Genomic DNA, 17,131 nt, shown 5'->3' with positions numbered 1-17,131 from the left:
TCAAGGAGGACCATATCCCGACTGCCAAGGGGATTACAAGGAAGGTGAGTGCCCTTGGAGGCCAAGAACTCTGTGAATTTCCCACACGGGATTGAAGCAGCCCAGTTCCCTCGTGATAGGGTCTGATGACATTGGAACTTCAGCCAGGAGCCCCGGGTGGCACTCAGAGACAAGTGGACTCGGAGGAGGAGCTTGCTCTAATTCTTACCTAGCTCCAGCCGTGGTTCCTAGCCCTCTCTTACACCGACCATCAGGGTTGCTTGTGAGCCCCAAAATTATTTTAGATACTAGAGACTAATAAAGGTCAGCTAACTGATAATCACCCAACTTGTACCTAACTGATCAGGCTACAGAGAGACATGGATATAGAGTATTTGGAACAGTCAGAACAAAGGCCATTAACTTAAAATCGCTCAGCCTGTACTTACTGGTCAGGCTCCCTATTTGCTTTTCATGGACTTTACTAGGTTAGGATATAGTTAAATTCTTCCTCATTCACTAGGTTGTTAGAGATTTCCCTGCTCACCTGCCTAACACTTTTCTATGATTTGGTAGAATTATAAGACTGTTTTGATTATCCTAAATGCATAGAAATCTGTAAAAATCACACTTCAATTATATAAATGGCAAGGCTTAAATTGTAAGTTGAGATTCTCCCCAAAACTTTCATCAACTGTTAATACTAACTGTATAGAAACTATGATGTTAAGTTTATACTCAGCTGTTACATATGATGGATGTTAACTGTTCAGTGTTCCTGTGCAACTATGATTTAGGTTAAATTCAAAAACATGTTAGCTTGGAAGACATTATAGCTATTATTTTTATAGTATATATAACATTGTTTCTCCCCATTCTTCTGCTCTTCCAAGAGCATGTTCCCCCAGCTACAAGTTTCAGGCCTAATTTTATAAAACACAGAAGGGGGATCTGTAGGCGTACATTGTGAGCCTGGAAGGTCAGCAAGCACAGGTTTGCAGTTCATTGGACAGTATTTGCATGACAACAACCAAATGACTACCTTTGGTATAAACAGCATGTAAATGAGAACACCTGGTGTAATATACAAAACAAAAGGAATTCCAATCAAGAGAGGGAAACAGTAGGGACTCTCATGCTCCGTGCACCAAGTCTGTCACTGCGGGACAGCGACAAGTGGCTGCCCCACTTTCCATCCAGCTCCCTGCCTGTGGCCTGGGAAAGCAGCTGAGGACGGCCCCAACCCTTGGGATCCTGCACCCATGTGTGGGAGACTCAGAGAAATGCGCTTTGGATCAGCTTAGCTCAGACCGTTGTGGTCATTTGGGGAGTGAATCAACAGACGGAAGATCTTCCTCTCTGTCTCTCCTCCTCTCTGAATATCTGACTTTGCAATAAAAATAAATAAATTAAAAAAAAAAAGTAACAAAACCACTAGAGCTTTTGATTTTAATTAAAGGTATTCTTATCACCATAATACACTGCCAAACAAATGCACATGCACGCTCCACACATAAAAAACACTAAGGAACTGTACAGTCTCGATTTTGAAGATAAAAGGATTAACAAGCAATTCCTATGATGTGACACATTCATGAATGTGAAAAATGGAAACTAAAGTGAAATGTGTGCACCCCTTGAAGTCTTTTCTCACTCACTCCCCCCTACTAGCAAACACCGTAAGCTTGAGTACCTTTTGGCACTCTCCAGCTATCATTTCCATAAGATAATCATTTCTCTGTCCAAACCTGCACTTCATTAATAGGGAATAAAGGTGAGGCTTAGAGGCCAAATCATGTGCTTAAATGCATATCCTGATGTACCAACAAACAGTGCCAGCTGGGAGAACTGCAAAGCAAAAAAACACAGAATTAACACTGCAGTCAACTTACTTTGGGAGTTCTTTGTCTGGAAGGGATCCCATCAAGTATAGCAATGGCATCTTTATCTTGCTTTAGCATTGTGTAACATTCAGCCATTTTGTATTTCACTTCAATTTCAGATGGAAGACACTAAGAGACAGCAAAAACACATCTTCAAAATATGATTTCAAAATGCTTAAGACAGACATCTCATATGACCAGGCAATTTTGCTCCCAGGCATATAGAGCTAAAAGAGCTCAAAATGCCAGGGTCAGTAGCATAGTGGCTAAAGTCCGTGCCAGGATCCCATATGGGTGCCAGTTTTAATCCCGGCAGCCCTCTTCCATTTCAGCTCCCTGCCTGTGACCTGGGAAAACAGCTGAAGGCAGCCCAAGGCCTTAGGACCCTACACCCGCATGGGAGACCCGGCAGTTTCCGGGCTCCTGCCTTCGGATCGGCTCAGCTCCAGCCGTCGCAGCTGCTTGAGGAGTGAATCAACGGATGGAAGATCTTCCTCTGTGTCTCTCCCCCATTGCTTATCTGACTTCCAAATAAAAATAAAATAGACCTTTAAAAAAATGTATTTAGCAGTAATACTCATGGACAGAAGGTGAACAAGCTGCCCGGAATTACGGAGCAGGTCGACGCTCCATCTGAGATGCCTCGTCCCTATCAGAGTCACTGACAAGCTGTGCTCCAACTCCCAGTCCAGCTTCCTACTCCTCCACCTGGAAGGCAGCAGGCCACGACTCCAGTGTGCCAGCTTCTGCTGCCAGTGCTGGGAGACGCTGATGGGATTCCTGGATCCTCATTTTCTTAGCTACAGGCATCTGGGAAGTAAATGGATGATGGAACATTTCTGTCTTTCCACATCATTCTATCATTTAGCATAAACAAAACTTTCTCAAAAGAGTAGTTAAAAAAAAAACGATTTGATTTGAAAGCAGATTATCAGAGAGGACAAAGAGAAACGACTCTGTTCATGGTTTCACTTCTCAGCTGGCTGAAATGGCCAGAGCTGAGCTGAACTGATGCTGGGAGCCAGAGCTTCCGCTTGGCCTCCCAGGTGGGTCATCCTTGGCCAAGACCTTGGGCCATCCTTCGCTGCTCTCCCAGGCCATAAGCAGGGAGCTGGAACACAAGTGGAGCAGCCAGCTGGGGCATGAACTGCACCCATATAGAATGCCAGTGCTACAGGACCAAAGATTAGCCTCTTATATCACCATGCCAGCATCTGCAAGGCAGAGCAACAGACAGAGGGGCAGACTATCTGCTTTTACAGGTTCATTCCCCAAATGGCTATGAACATGGCAAAGGTTGGACGAGGCAAGCCAAGAGCTGCGTTACGGTCTCGCAGTAGGTGACAGCAGCTGCGGGTACTGGGAGCATCTTCCCATGCTCACAGGTGCCTCAGCAGGAAGTTAGATCAGAAGCAAAGTAACAAGAGAATCAAGCTGGTCCTCCAACTAGGATACTGGTGTTATAGACGGCAGCTCAACCCACTGCACCAAAAATACCAACTCCAATGAAGCTTCTTTATTTATATATTTAACCAAATGGCAGACTTGGAGGGAGAGCATCAGAAAGAAGGGTCTTCCATCCAGGGACTAAGTCCCTAAAATGGCCACAACAGCCATGCGTGAAACAGGCTAGCCACCAGGAACTTCATTCAGTCTTCCCACGTGGGTGGCAGGAATACAAGCACTGGGCCGTTTCCTGTTGTTTTAGTAGGCTCATTAGCAGTGAGCTAGACTGGAAGTAGAACAGACAGGATTCAAACCAGAGCCTGTGAAGGATGTCAGTACCACAGGCAGCAGCTTAACCCACTGAGCCAAAACACTGGGACCTAAAAATTTTTAAAAAGGTGAAAACCTTGTAAATGCCCATCAACGAGCGAACAGGTAAACCAGATGTAGTACATCCAAACAATGCAATAGTTGGCAACAAAAAGAACCAGGCCCAGTGCTGTGGCCTGGTAGCTAAAGTCCTCACCTTGAATGCACCAAGATCCCATATGGGCATTGGTTCGAATCCCGGCAGCCCTGCTTCCCATCCAGCTATTTGCTTGTGGCCTGGAAAAGCAGTTTAGTTCGGCCCAAAGCCTTTGCGACCCTGCACCCATGTGGGATCCCAGAAGAAGCTCCTGACTCCTGGCTTCGGATCGCGGCAGCTCCTGGCCATTGTGGCTGCTTAGGGAGTGAATCATCGGATGGATGATCTTCTTTTCTCCTGTCTCTTTATATATGTGACTTTCCAATAAAAATAAATCTTTAAAAAAATGTATAAAAACTGGGGCAGTCGTGGTAGTGTAGGTTAATCCACTGCTTGGGACACCACATCCCACACTGGGGTCCTGGTTCTGGTTCTAATTCCTCTCTTTCAATCCAGCTTCCTGTGAACACACATGGAGAGGCGGCGGACGATGGCTCAAGTGCTTGAATCTCTGCCACTCACGTGGGAAAGCTGGGCAGTGCTCAGGTCTGCGACAGGCCCAGGAACCGTGAGCATGTGGAATACCTATCAGTCCTTCTGCCTCTCGAGAAGAAGTAACAGATCCACATAGCGCACGGTTTGTACAACAGGGAAGGACAGCCCGAGCTGCTCAGAGTCCCACCAGAGAATCCATCACGGTTCTAACTTCCACATCGCTTGTTCACGTTTCTCCAGTCAGCTCCCCTTTAAAATTCTTTCCTATTTGACTACCTTCTACATCCAGTTAGCCATCTACTAAGTTCCTCTGGTTTCTCTCTCAAAAGACCACAACCAAAATCAAACAATTCCGTCTCCAATTACCTGACTCTGTGGAGTAGCTGCCGAATTTCCAGTTGCAGGTCTCACTTTTGAAGTTTTACTAAGGGCTTTCTTTTGCTGTAAAGCCATGGTATACTTACTCACGGCATTCCGGTATTCCTTATCGTGAAACAGGGAGTCGGCATGATAGACCAGGAGCTGGTACTTCTGAGACGGGGAGAACAACTCCCTGTAACAGAGAGACAGGACGGCCGGCACAGTTACTCTGACCTGCCCAGAACGTCTCCGTGTCCACAGCAAGTCTAACACAGAGTCTCATACAGCGACAGTCTAAATACAGTACACACACTGCTAAGTGCTCGTCCCTAATCTGAAGAGTGGAAGGCTGGCTGACTTCCCAAATGGCAGCAATGGTCTGGGCTGTGCCAGGCAAAAGCCACGAGCTTCACTGGGTCTCCCAGGTGGGTGTCAGGGGCTCAAATAGTTCAGCCAGCTTCCACAGCTCTCCCGGGTGCATGAACGAGCAACAGGATTCTGAGTCCAGGAGCATTTATGTGGGAGCCCATTATAACAGGTAGCAGCTTAACCCACCACACCACAGCACTGGCCCGCAGGTTGCTCTTTTTTCTATAAATCAAATAGGCATACAGAAAATGTAGAGCCTTCTCCATCTTCACTCCAAGCACCCTCCGTGTAACAGATACCCAGGTGCACCTCCATCTGTACTACGTTAATGCTGACTCAACCAGCACTACCAAAGAAAGGCAAAGACCTGAAAAGAAGCAGTCTCACCTCTTTGCCTGTTTAGGAAGGAGCGGAACAGAGTCTGACACAGAGGAACTGAAAGCTCTAGATACCAAAGGCCACCTCCACCACTCCAAGGCCACCTGCTCTTGGAGATCTGACCGCTCAACTTCTGATGCGCTGCCGGTGCAGGTGGGAGGGCAGACAGAGGGGCCAGGGTATCTAGGCTCCACTACCCATATGGGAGACCCAGGCCAGATGCCAGCTTCTGGAGCCTGGAACTCCACTCAGGTCTCCCGCATGGGTGGCAGGATGGCAAACATGTGCACCAACATCCACTGCCCTCTTGGATGCACCAGCAGGCAGCTGGACAGAAAGCAGAGCAGTCAGGACTGGACCCAGCACTCTAAATGGGATGGTAAACATCTTCACGTGATAGCTTAACCCACTGCACCATGTCACCGGTCTAATATTGTGAAAAATGTACTTACTATTCAGTAAGACATTTTAAAATATCAATGATACAGGTCAGAACTTAACATCCACCCAAGGTAGGAAAATGTTGGACAAACCCAAAATGAAAACACACAGGCTAACCAAACACTGTGACGAGCTTCAGTTCCCCCTACAGCCCTGTAAGGCCTTGAGGACCAAGGGCAGCGACTAAGCCATGCATTCATTACCAATGTTACAAACTGTTCTGATTGACCAATGGAAAGTTCCAGAATAAACACAGAAGGCTGACAGACAGCAGACCTCCACACTGGGGACACCAGGTGGATGATGGCAAACAGTGGGTCTCTGGCAAGATTCAAAGTCCACTAGCACATCCGAGGGGGGCTGCCCTGCAGGCAGCTGAGGGGGTCTTCCCTTTCAAGATCCCAACAGCAAGCAGGTGGACCCCGAGTGGAGGTGGACACTTGGGGGTGGGGTGTCAGGCAGCGGAGCCCCTCAGCTCAGAGAACCAAGGCCCAGATTCCTGGCACAGACCAGCGCAACCCAGACGTGCCTGGTTACAGGGAGCAGTGGACAAGACATGCCATTCTGGACAAAGTATTTTGCACTTCCTTAGATCAGTTCACAAAGGCTCGTCTTGCAAAGAGAGGCTGTGCCGAGTTCAGTAGGCAATGAAGTAGAAAACGAGGCAGGGTTCCCCCCAACCACCACCCTGCATGAGACGGTTCAACTGGCTATTCCTCCACCTTCAAGAGCTTTATTTAGCATCCCATATGGCCACTAATTCTTATCCAGGCTGCTCCACTCCCATCCAGCTCCCTGCTTGTGACCTGGGAAAACAGTCGAGGACAGCCCAAAGCCTTGGGACCCTGCACCCGTGTGGGAGAGTTCCTGGCTCCTGGTCAGCTCAGCCGTTGCAGCCATCTCTGTTTCTCCTCTCTGTAAAACTGCATCTCCAGTGAAAATACACAAACTTTAAAAAAGAAAAATTCAGTCAGGGTCTTGAGGAGCCAGTTACAGGTCCCGGTTCAACTCGGGCTCCTGACGCCAGCTTGCTGTTTCCACAGAGCCTGGGAGCAGCGGTAAGGGACCCACCCTGGCCGTGGGAGCATCTAGATGGGCGAGCGGGCTCGCTCCCCAAGTCTAAGGAGAAGCGACAACACTAAACACCACCAAGTGGAGGACACAGGACCGCCCTGCGGGAGGGACACCTGCAGGGTCAGGCACAGCAGCGCCCAGGTGAAGGGCCCAGCGCCCTGAGGGTGGGCTCCGCCCCGGGTCTCCACACACACAGCCCGTGGCCGGCGGGGGCCCCTTTGGACACCCAGGAGGACCCCGCGGCCGGCGGGGCTGCGCGGGAAGGAGCCTCGGGGCACGACCGGCCCGGCGGCGGAGGCCTCTGCCGCGCCCCTCGCCGTCCACTCCGCCGCTTCCCGCCCCCTCGGCCGCTCCCCGCCGCCACTCACGGGTTGTTATTACTCATTGTAAGCAACAGGCTGCTGAGCAGCCGCACGTTGGAGTGCAGCCCCGCGGCGGCCATGTCCCGCACGTGGTCTATCACGTTCATCCTGCCCGGCAGAACCGAGGACGCCAGCGGCGGCGCGGAGGGCCGGGAAGCGACGCTCGGGGCCGGCTCCAAGATGGCGGCTGCGCCGGGGTCCTTCGGCTCCGCGCGCGGCCCCGCCCCCTGGCGTAGGTAGCTACCCGAGTGCCTGAGTCCACGGGAAACTCCTCTGGGAGGCAGTGACGTCAAGATGCTGGTTTTGCGTGTGCTTACGTCAGCACCCTACATAGCCGAAGGGGCTCCCAGGCCCCAAAACCCTTCCGGGTGGAATCTGTGCTCGTCTGAAATAAGGTGAGCCTGACAGGAATCCGGGCCTGTCCGAAAGCTAATGAAATGTCTGGACATTTTTCACCAAATAGACGTAGTGGAGAAGACCCTCGGACGGCGGGGATTCAACGTTTTCATCAGGCGCCCCGAGGCAGACCTAGCGGCCCTTCCCACTGCGCAGGCGCACTGGGATGACGCGTCAAGTCCCTCCTCTCGGGACGCGGGTTCCCTCGGCCGTCCCTCCGCGTCCTCGGGGGTCCCTCCGCGTCCTCGGGGGTCCCAGTCGCCTCAGGCAGCCGGCCTGGTGTCCTTGTTCAATCAGTGTGGACGAAGGCCAGATGTGAGGACGAACTGACCCCCCGTAGCAGTCAGCCTCTGGCGCACTTAGCGCATCCCGGGACGCTGACCAACAGGCCCCCCTGAAGTGGACATAGCTTCCTACCCCCGTAGGAGCGTCTGCCACTGAACCCGTCTGTGACACGGGAAAGTGTCTCGGACTTTCTGATTCTTCATAAATCTAGGTTTTTAAAGCTTCAAATAGCCCAGTTTTTAAACCTTGGGCAAAAAAAAAAAAAAAAAAAAAAGTAACAAGAGCCAATACGTGATAGTAATTTGTGCTGAGCCAGCCAACGGAGCATGTGGACACTGGTTCTAGTCCTGGCTGCCTTACTTCCCATCCAGCTCCCTGTTGGTGCACCTGAGAATGCACTAGAGGACGGCCCAAAGCCCTGGCACCCAGCTCCCGTGTGGGATAGCCCAAAGCCTTGGCACCCAGCTCCCGTGTGGGACAGCGGGAAGACTCCTGGCTCCTGGCATCAGGTCGGCTCAGCTTTGGCCATTGCGGCCACTTGGGGAGGGAACCACCAAGATCCTTATGTATCTCCTCTCTGTAAATCTGTCTTTCAAATAAAAAATAAACAAATATTTAAAAAATCATATCTAATAGTATACACAAAATAGAAAATATATGTTTGATGAAGAAATAAAATGTGGCAGATCTGTAACTGTTCAGGGAAAACAAGAGACACATGGTACATGGCTCAGTCTCTAAAATATCAAGCTAAAAATAAAATTATGGAGGTGAAAGAAGCCAGATGGAAAAGTCTGCATAATTTCTGACTCTATTTATATGAAATAGCAAAAAAAAAAAAAATTCCTCAAACTGATACAGAATGTACAAAAGAGCTTCGAAAAGTTCAAGAAAAATGTGAATTATTTAAAAGCTACGCATGGATGTCAAACAATTTCTGCCTCAAAATAAGCATGTCTATTAGCTCCACTTCCTCATGAACTTTCTGAAATTTCTTCAGGATGAGTATCAACTGGCTCTCTAGTCCGGGACTGCCTTCAGCACAGTACTGCCCTCGTAAGAGACCCACAAGAGGGGCGAGCTTTTGTTGCAATGGGTTAAGCCCCCCAGTGGAATTCCCACAGCTCCCACGTGCCTGGGTTTGAGTTCCGCCTCTGCTCCCAACCCAGCTTCCTGTCACCGTGCAGCTGGGAGGCAGCAGCAATGCCTGACTTAGATCCCTGCCACTCACACAGGAGTCTCAGATGGAACCCCTGGCTCCTGTCTTCAATTTGCTCCAGCTTTGGTGAACCAGTGTATAGAAGATAGTGCATGCACTCTCTCTCTCTCCATCTCTCTGTGTAACTCTGCCTTTCAAATAAATGCAAACTTTTAAAAACTGTTTATTGAAAGGGCAGATTTACAATGAGAAGGAGATACAGAAAGATCTTCCATCCGATGGTTCACTCCCCAAGTAGCTGCAGTGGCCAGAGCTGCTCTGATCAGGCGCCAGGAATGTCTCCTCTGGGTCTCCCACACAGGTGCGGGGTCCCAAGGCTTTGGGCCATCCACCGCTTTCCCAGGGCACAAGCACGGAGCTGGATGGGAAGTGCAGCCAGAGTACAAACTGGTACCCACGTGGGATCGTGGCATGTGCAAAGCGAGGATTCAGCCACTGAGCCATTGCACAGGCCCTATAAAATATTTTTTAAATGTTGCCTTTTATTAAGAATTATGCAGCATCTACCGATGTAGATGCTCTCCACTGAACAGAGCAGATGAAGTGGGTTTTAGGGTTTTGGCTTTGTTTTCCAGTTCAGTTCGGGGTGATTTCGTGGCACCGAGTCTGACAGACTCCATTCTGGGTTGGTCTGGTCCACCGGGCCTCCTGCCAGAGATCCTAACAATAGCTTCTTAACAAACGTCATGGAACAGTCTGGAGAATGGGGTGGGCGGGGCAGGGCTTGCCCCGGGCATCTGGCAGTGAAACCCAAGGCTGCTCCTGGTGACTTCCTGTCACTCACAGGATAGCCCCTTCCCCCAGCCAGGCGGGGTGGAGCATGACACACGGAGACAAGCACAACGGCTCCACGGGGCACACTTGTCCAGAGGGAGAAGTCCCACTGCCGGGGCAGGAGAGATGGGTGTAGCAGACAAATCCATGGATTTTATGTGTTTATTTTTAAAGATTATTTTTGTTGGAAAGGCAGATATACAGAGAGGAGGAGAGACAAAGAGGAAGATCTTCCATCTGATGATTCACTCAACAGAAAGAGATCATATCACTAGCTACATGGTGGAAAAAGAAGAGTTGAGAATAACTCCTAAAAAGAAATTGTTCTGCAATAAACCCCCACAAACAAAGTAGGAAACACAGTATTGACAGGGGGCCCTGCAGCAGCCAAGGGGAGCCCACCTGCTCTGGAATGCTTTTCAGATGGGTTCTGGAGCTGAGTCCCATCAAGCTTAGGAACTCACACAAAGGTGAATGGTATTCAATGGGCTAACCTGCCACACATGCGTGGGATAGATCTGTGTAAGGAACAGCGTTAAAGCATAGACACAAGCATATAAAAATAATATAGAAATAAGTGTATTAGAGAAAAGGTATGTGCTGGGAAGAAGGCACAGCAAAGCAGGAGCCAGTCAGTGAGAATCAGGCTATGTCTAAAATTGCACACTGTGCCAGAAATCTGATATAAAAAGTCACCCCTGGGCCCGGTGCAGTAGCATAGCAGCCGAAGTCCTATCCAGCTCCCTGCTTGTATTCTGGGAAAGCAGTTGAGGGCAACCCAAAGGTTTGGGACCCTGCACCCACGTGGGAGACCTGGAGGAGGCTCCTGGCTTCAGATCAGCTCAGCTTTGCCCATTGTAGCTACATGTGGGAGTGAATCATCAGATGGAATATCTTCCTCTGTGTCTCTCCTCCTGTATATCTGACTTTTCAATATAAATAAATAAATAACTAAATCTTAAAAAAAGAAACAGCCCCTTGGAGCTACGATTGCTCTCTTATTTGTAGGAACACCAGCCAAGGCGGTGATCCTGGTTGCGGGATCGCCAGCTTCGGCTCCCTCGGGCTCAGCACAGCGTGCCCTCACTTTGCCACTGCCCAGTAACGCGTACAGCCTGAGGGTTCGTTCCCTTTGGGGCCCAGAGGCTCAGGAGGCATTGGGTGTGTGGACTGTTATATTTCTGTTTGGTTTGCTATGTACAAAATTAAGTCTGGGGTTAAAGGGGCAAGGTGGAAAGGCATCTGTGTTACCTACCCAAGGCGCTGGACCACGCAGCCACCCCTAGAGGGCGACACTGAGGAGCTGGAGGGTAGCTGGCCGTGAACTTTCAGGCTGGCCAGCCCTGGTGATGAGCGTCTTGACTTAAGAACCTGAGTGCCCTCCCCGCTCAGGCTCACCTCAAGGCACCCTGCACCTTCCTGTGGAGAAAAATCTCTCCAGATGCATTAGCTATTTTTCTCAGATCTGTCTTTTGTATGGGGCGGGGGAACACAACACTTGTGAATTGCTCTAAGAGAAACATTACTTAACATCCCTTAAGTGTCTCCTGGCAGAGATGGGCTTCCTTTCCACGGAAAAGTAACTTCAGGACACAAAGTTTGTCTTCACAGCTGGAGGGAATAAACACTGCCATCTTCCCCACTGGTTTTCCTTAGCCCTTCCCAAGAAAGGGGGGCAGAAGGGCAACACACTCTGGCCTGCCCTCTGGTGGGGGGCGTCAGCCAAGGAGGGGCAGAGCTGACTCTTCCAGCTGCAGAACCAGGTAGGTCTCCCTAGTACAGGAAGACTTCTGGAGCTGGGGCCCAGGCCACAAGCACGAAGCTGGATGGGAAGTGAAGCCGCCAGGACTAGAACCAGCACCCATATGGGATCCTGGTGCATTCAAGGCGAGGACTTTAGCTGCTAGGCCACTGTGCCGGGCCCATAAAATGAATCTTAAAAAAAAAAAAAAAAGCCCATAAACAATCTAATAAAAAGCAGTTGAAGTTCCAGTCCAACCATGGTTCTCAAAAACAGGAGCACTGCCCCCTGCTGGAGCATCTTCCCCATCATCTATTTTACCCCACTATTTCCCAAATGCCACACTTGACCAAGCCTGTTTGGAACTCAGGAACCACCCTCCCTAAGTCTTCTCCAGCCAGCATCAGCAATCACGGCCTCGTGCTCCAGGCTTCCTCAGGGAGGCTGGGCTGCATGGCAGCACCAGGCAGGCCTGTACATTTGGGGCATTTCTTCCTTTCACCTCGCTACATGCCCTCATCAGACCGCTACGGTCCTGGAGTGCGTTGCCCACCTATACGCTGTGCAGCCTTCAGTAACTACACGGCACCACAGACTCACCCTCCCTCTCAGTCTGCATGCATCCCTGACCAGCACAGCGACCAGAGGGTCACTTGGTAAGGGGGCAGCTCTGGATGCAAACAGATTTTGTTTTCACACTGCTACTTCTGCCGACTCCCACATGAATGGGTTTGGGCAAATTCTTCCCTTTCTGTAGGTCCCAGCGTCTTTACCTAGAGAAGGGGTGAATCGAGCACATAAGGATCGTTCAAGGGTTCAACGGGGCGCAAAAACATTTAGTGTTTAGTTCCCAGCCAGATCACCTGCAAGCTGGAGTTGTGGAGCTAAAGCAAAGTGGAAAATCATGACGGATGATTTATCTTAACATTAAACACAAAGCAGATGTGCCTCTAAAATTACACCGTCCTGATGGAATGGTCTTCCGAGCATGCATAAACATAACAAAATAAACAAAAGCCAAAGTCCAAATGGCTTTTGGTGTAATAGTAGTGCATCCCTCTCTGGATACAGCTCCAAGATTTTTATGGTCTTTGGTAGTAATAATTTTGGGAAGAAGGAAAATGTGAAATATAACACAATTCACATCAAGTTTGGGTATCTCTGTGTCCTGCATACAGGATGGCAGCGATGAGTGCTGTACTAAAATGAATGCAAACAGCATGCCTAAGAGTCCTCAGACTTTTCTGACCTTGTTTTTTCAGAAATATTAGTTTCTAATGTTAATTCCCCCCACCCAAGTTAGCCTTCACCCACTTGGTTATGAGGACAACACCTACCTTACTGAATTGTAGACAGGTCACACCCAGAACACACAAGTCCTTATAGAAGAGCCAAGGTGGGCTGTGTGCTCCCAGTGTGTCCCAGGGTACCAGAGCGGATCCTACGATCGTGTCGTCCCGCACCTTGCACTCTGTGATGTATCCCAAGACATCGCCCCACGCCAGGACAGACAGAGCCCACGGCCACTTCTCAAGGCTATTTCATGCCAAGCCTCGTGGATATGCCATGGCTCAGCCAACGCCCTAGGGAGACTGGGCTGCATGACAGCACACAAATGTGTGTGTTTGCTCTGCATTTGCCCATGATTGCATTTGAGTTGCTCTACCAAGAAAAATAAAAGTAAAAATCTGCTACCTCCGTGGTGTGAGGTACCCATACGGCGGGCAGGCAGGTCCAGCCTGGTCTGGCCTGACCCTATACCTGCCCTTGTGGGGATTTGGGGTGTAGGCTTGTAGGGGGTCTGGGAGATCTTGCCAGCAGTGGTGTGGGGAGACTTAAGTCCTTGTTTCCAGGCAGGCAGAACAAGCCTGGGTATTTTCCCATGTGCGGGCTCTGTGGATTGATCAGGGAAGGGGATAAGGAGATACATGGAAGGAAAACTGCTGGGGAATATGTTGCAGGCGGGGAATGACTTCCAAGGAATACTCATAGACAAGGCCATTGTACTTGTAGGTAAGTGAGGGGGCTGAAACTGAGTGGCTTGGAGTGTGGAAGTTGCAGGACTTTTATGTGTCAGAGAGATGCACCAGTCCATCCTGGAGATCTCAGCTGGGCTAGTTAGCATGGGTCACGGCTGACCACCACTCACCAGTGCACATCAAAACTAAGACTGGGGTTAGACCATGACACTAAGCAGCATGCAAGAGAACCAGGTCCAGGGGTAGATTCTTGGGGGATATGTGGGCCAACTCCTGATGCTGAGGAGAGGTGTACTATGCCAGACTGGGCCACACCACCCACAAATGCACATGCGACTGGGATGGAGGGTGGCATGTGAGCCTGGTAGGGGGGCCTATGGGGCTTTCCTGCTAGGTCACAGCACCCACTGGTGAGTTTGAGTACTAAACTGGCGGCAGACCAGGTTGGGTAGGGCCACAACACCTGTTTGACCTGCATTTGAGCTGGGTTAGGGGGAGAGCCAAGCTAGGATGACTGTATTCGCTAGGGCAGGCATGAGCCAGAGTAAATGCAGGCTGGCAAGTACTGGGACTGGGGGCAAGTCATGTTAAGCAAGAATACAGAGCCACCTGACTAGTACAAGATCTAGGCTAGGAGTGGGCCCAGTAGGGAAACTAAGGGCACTTCACTGATGGCTGCAGCTCCCACTGGGCCTGGCCGGATGGGTAGCGGTACCCACTGGCATGAGTGTGGGCTGCATAGTGGGGTTGGGTGGGTTGAGCTGTTTCAACACTCAGTGATGTATATGAGTTAAATGGGATGTGGGACAGACTGGATCAGTCTGCTGCACATACTGGCAAGCCCAGGACCCAGGGCTGGGGGTGGGCTTGGTGGGAGCTATTGGGACTGCAGGATCCACTGGTGAACGTGAGGGCTGAGTATGTGATGAGCAGGGTTGGGCTGGGCCTCAGCATCCACTGGTTTACCTAAGAGATGAGGTTGGAGACAGAACTGACCCTTAATTACAACTACCACTGTGTGTGTGTAGGCCAACAAGACAGACAGACTGACCGGACCCTATACTGGCAACACACAAGAATCAGGTCTGGGATAGCCTCAGACAAGGTTCCTGTGGGGATCCCCTCCAACTGAACTACTGGACTCCAACCATAGGGAGACCATGTGGTCTGCCATGGAGTGCATGTTTCAGAACTAGACTCCTTAGTGGCTAAGAAAAGCAGACAGCATGCCCAGAAGCACATGGAGGACATGGCAGCCCATTGGAGCCTGCCGAGAACATCTGGTAAAATAGCAGAGCAAGGAGAGCAGAACAAACTGCTCAACTGCTGCAGCCAAGTGTTGACAGCAAACATCAGGGCAAATGGAGATGCTGGGGTGGACTGTCAACAGATGGACCTTGGAAGGATTTCCTCATCCTTGGATCGGTGAGATCGATGGAATTTCAGCGGGCTCCTCGGAGCAAGCCCCACATTGGGAACCCTGGGATGGCACTGGGTGGCTGCTCCCCATTCCTGGGTACTGGATGGGGAGGGGAGGTTGGGTGTGGCTTCTCCCCTAATTTCCCCTCTTCCCCAGATGCAGGAGGAAGAGGGGGAAGATTTGGAAACAAAGGTCTCATCCTGGACAGCTATGTAAACATCTTCAAAAATTAAAAATTAAGGAATCCTCACCTGCTACCTCGTGCATTGCTGACAAGCTGGAAGTGGGAGTGGAGCAGGACTCCCACCTAGGCACACCAACGTGGGTGAGATGTGCAGGCCTGAGCAACATCCCAACTGCTCGGCGGGCCGATCTCTTCTTCCTGACTGTTGTTATTTTTTCATGACTATAATGAAGTATTTAGGACAAGTTACTGGTAAGGAAAAGAGATTTTATTCAGATGAGTTTTGGAGTTTCAAAGAGCAAGCTACCTGGCACATGGCTCTGTCACCTGGTGAGTGGGAAGGAGGGGAAGGGGCAGAGAGAGTATGCCAGCCAGTGCACAGGCGCAGCTTCAGGCTTTTGTAACACCCTTCAAGGGAACTAGGAAGTTTTCACCCAAGGGTCTGCCTCCAGCAACCTAAAGATTCCCACCAGGGAGCACCTCTTTGGCACTCTGTCACATGGAAACATTTAATACTCAACCTAAGCCACAGGCAACACATGCTGATTAAAGTATTCTAAAAATCAGGGCCTGGTGCGATGGGTCAGTGGCTAAATCCTTGCCTTGCATGTGTAGGGATCCCATAAGGGCAATGGTTCATATCCCGGTTGTTTTACTTCCCATCCAGCTCCCTGCCTGTGGCCTGGGAAAGCAGTGGAAGACGGCCCAAAGCCTCAGGACTCTACACCCATGTGGGAGATCTGGAGGAGGCTCCTGGCTCCTGGTTCCGGATTGGATCAGCCCTGGGCGTTCCCTAAGTCTATGGAGTAAGCTCAGACATGGCCCTGCTCTGGGCTGTGTGGAAAATGGGGCTTACCCAGCTCATAACTCAGATCGCCAGCTAAAGAACAAGAAACTGGTCAACTAAAACATTTTTACATATAAAACCAAAATGGGAATGCTGCAGCCTCAAGTTCTATCTCAACTGTCCAGTTTCAACCAAAATTCAAACTTATTCCTGTTCCTAGTCTTCCCTTTGTCTTTAGCAATAGCACAATCAAGTTAACAACATTCCCCATTAAAACGCTTCCCTTCCTGAACTTCTTTGACTAGAGGCCAAGGAGACACAAGGGCAAGTCTCCACACAGGACTTCAGGTGACCTGTCTCCCTGGATCCTACTTCCTGTCTGGTTTATAGACACAGGAGCTAAGAAGATGCAATGAGGGTTGTGTGCAAAAAAGAGGGGAACAGGAACAGAGCAGGAGCTGAGGCTCTGACCGTGCACCTAACCGGCCCCCTCCAGGACTATTTCCAGATTCAAAAGAGACAATAGCTGCAAGGCACTTTAGACTGGGGCTTCTGCATGTGTGGCCAAAGATAACTCCAACACAGACGCTACAACCACAGACTCTCACAGTAGAAGCCAAACACAGGTGCAGCAGATGCCAAGGCCATGCAAGCTCCACGTACTAAGGACTCAAGACACCTTCAGAGCTACACGTTAAAAAAAAAAAAAAAAAGTTTTATTTATTTGAAAGGCAGAGTGACATAGATCTTTGACTTGGTTCACTCTCCAAATGTCCTCCACAGCCAGGGCTGGGCCAGGCTGAAGCCAGGAGCTAAGAGCTCCACTGAGGAATCTCACATGGCTGGCAGGGGTCCAGGCACTTGGGCCATCTTCTAAGACCTTCCTGAGGAATTAACAGGAAACTGGGTTATAAGGAGAGGTGGTACTTAATTCCAAGGCCTCTGATATGGGAGCAGCTCAACTTACTGCATGAAAGTGCTTGTGTCCTGAAATATCTAATGGGTAACCAGAAAATACATAGTCCCATTAAGGTGTTACTTACTGCTGTCAGCCAAGCAATGAAAACCTTTGTAAGTGATTCAGAACTAGCCC

At 50.0% G+C, this 17,131-nt stretch overlaps 1 protein-coding gene across 4 annotated transcripts in view; it reads right to left on the bottom strand.

Annotated features, from left to right (window-relative positions):
• ANAPC7 (anaphase promoting complex subunit 7) overlaps positions 1-17,131 on the bottom strand; it is a 40,180-nt gene that overhangs the window by 16,937 nt on the left and 6,112 nt on the right. The window contains exons 1-3 of one of the 4 annotated variants that reach the window (XM_040987012.1): positions 7,260-7,463; positions 4,636-4,822; positions 1,872-1,991 (exon numbers count right to left, since the gene is read on the bottom strand). In XM_040987012.1, the coding sequence (XP_040842946.1) occupies positions 1,872-1,991; positions 4,636-4,822; positions 7,260-7,360 (408 nt within the window). In that variant the 5' untranslated portion in view covers positions 7,361-7,463. Of the gene's footprint in view, positions 1-1,871; positions 1,992-4,635; positions 4,823-7,259; positions 7,464-17,131 lie in introns of those variants that run through there. The other 3 variants (XM_040987013.1, XM_040987015.1, XM_040987014.1) reach the window with 3 other exon arrangements.

This window comes from Ochotona curzoniae, unplaced genomic scaffold, assembly GCF_017591425.1.
Source record: "Ochotona curzoniae isolate NIBS_2020 unplaced genomic scaffold, NIBS_Ocur_1.0 contig_46, whole genome shotgun sequence".
Classification (NCBI taxonomy): domain Eukaryota; kingdom Metazoa; phylum Chordata; class Mammalia; order Lagomorpha; family Ochotonidae; genus Ochotona; species Ochotona curzoniae.
Note: the sequence above shows the minus strand (reverse complement) of the source record. Positions and strands in the feature narration are given on the sequence as shown.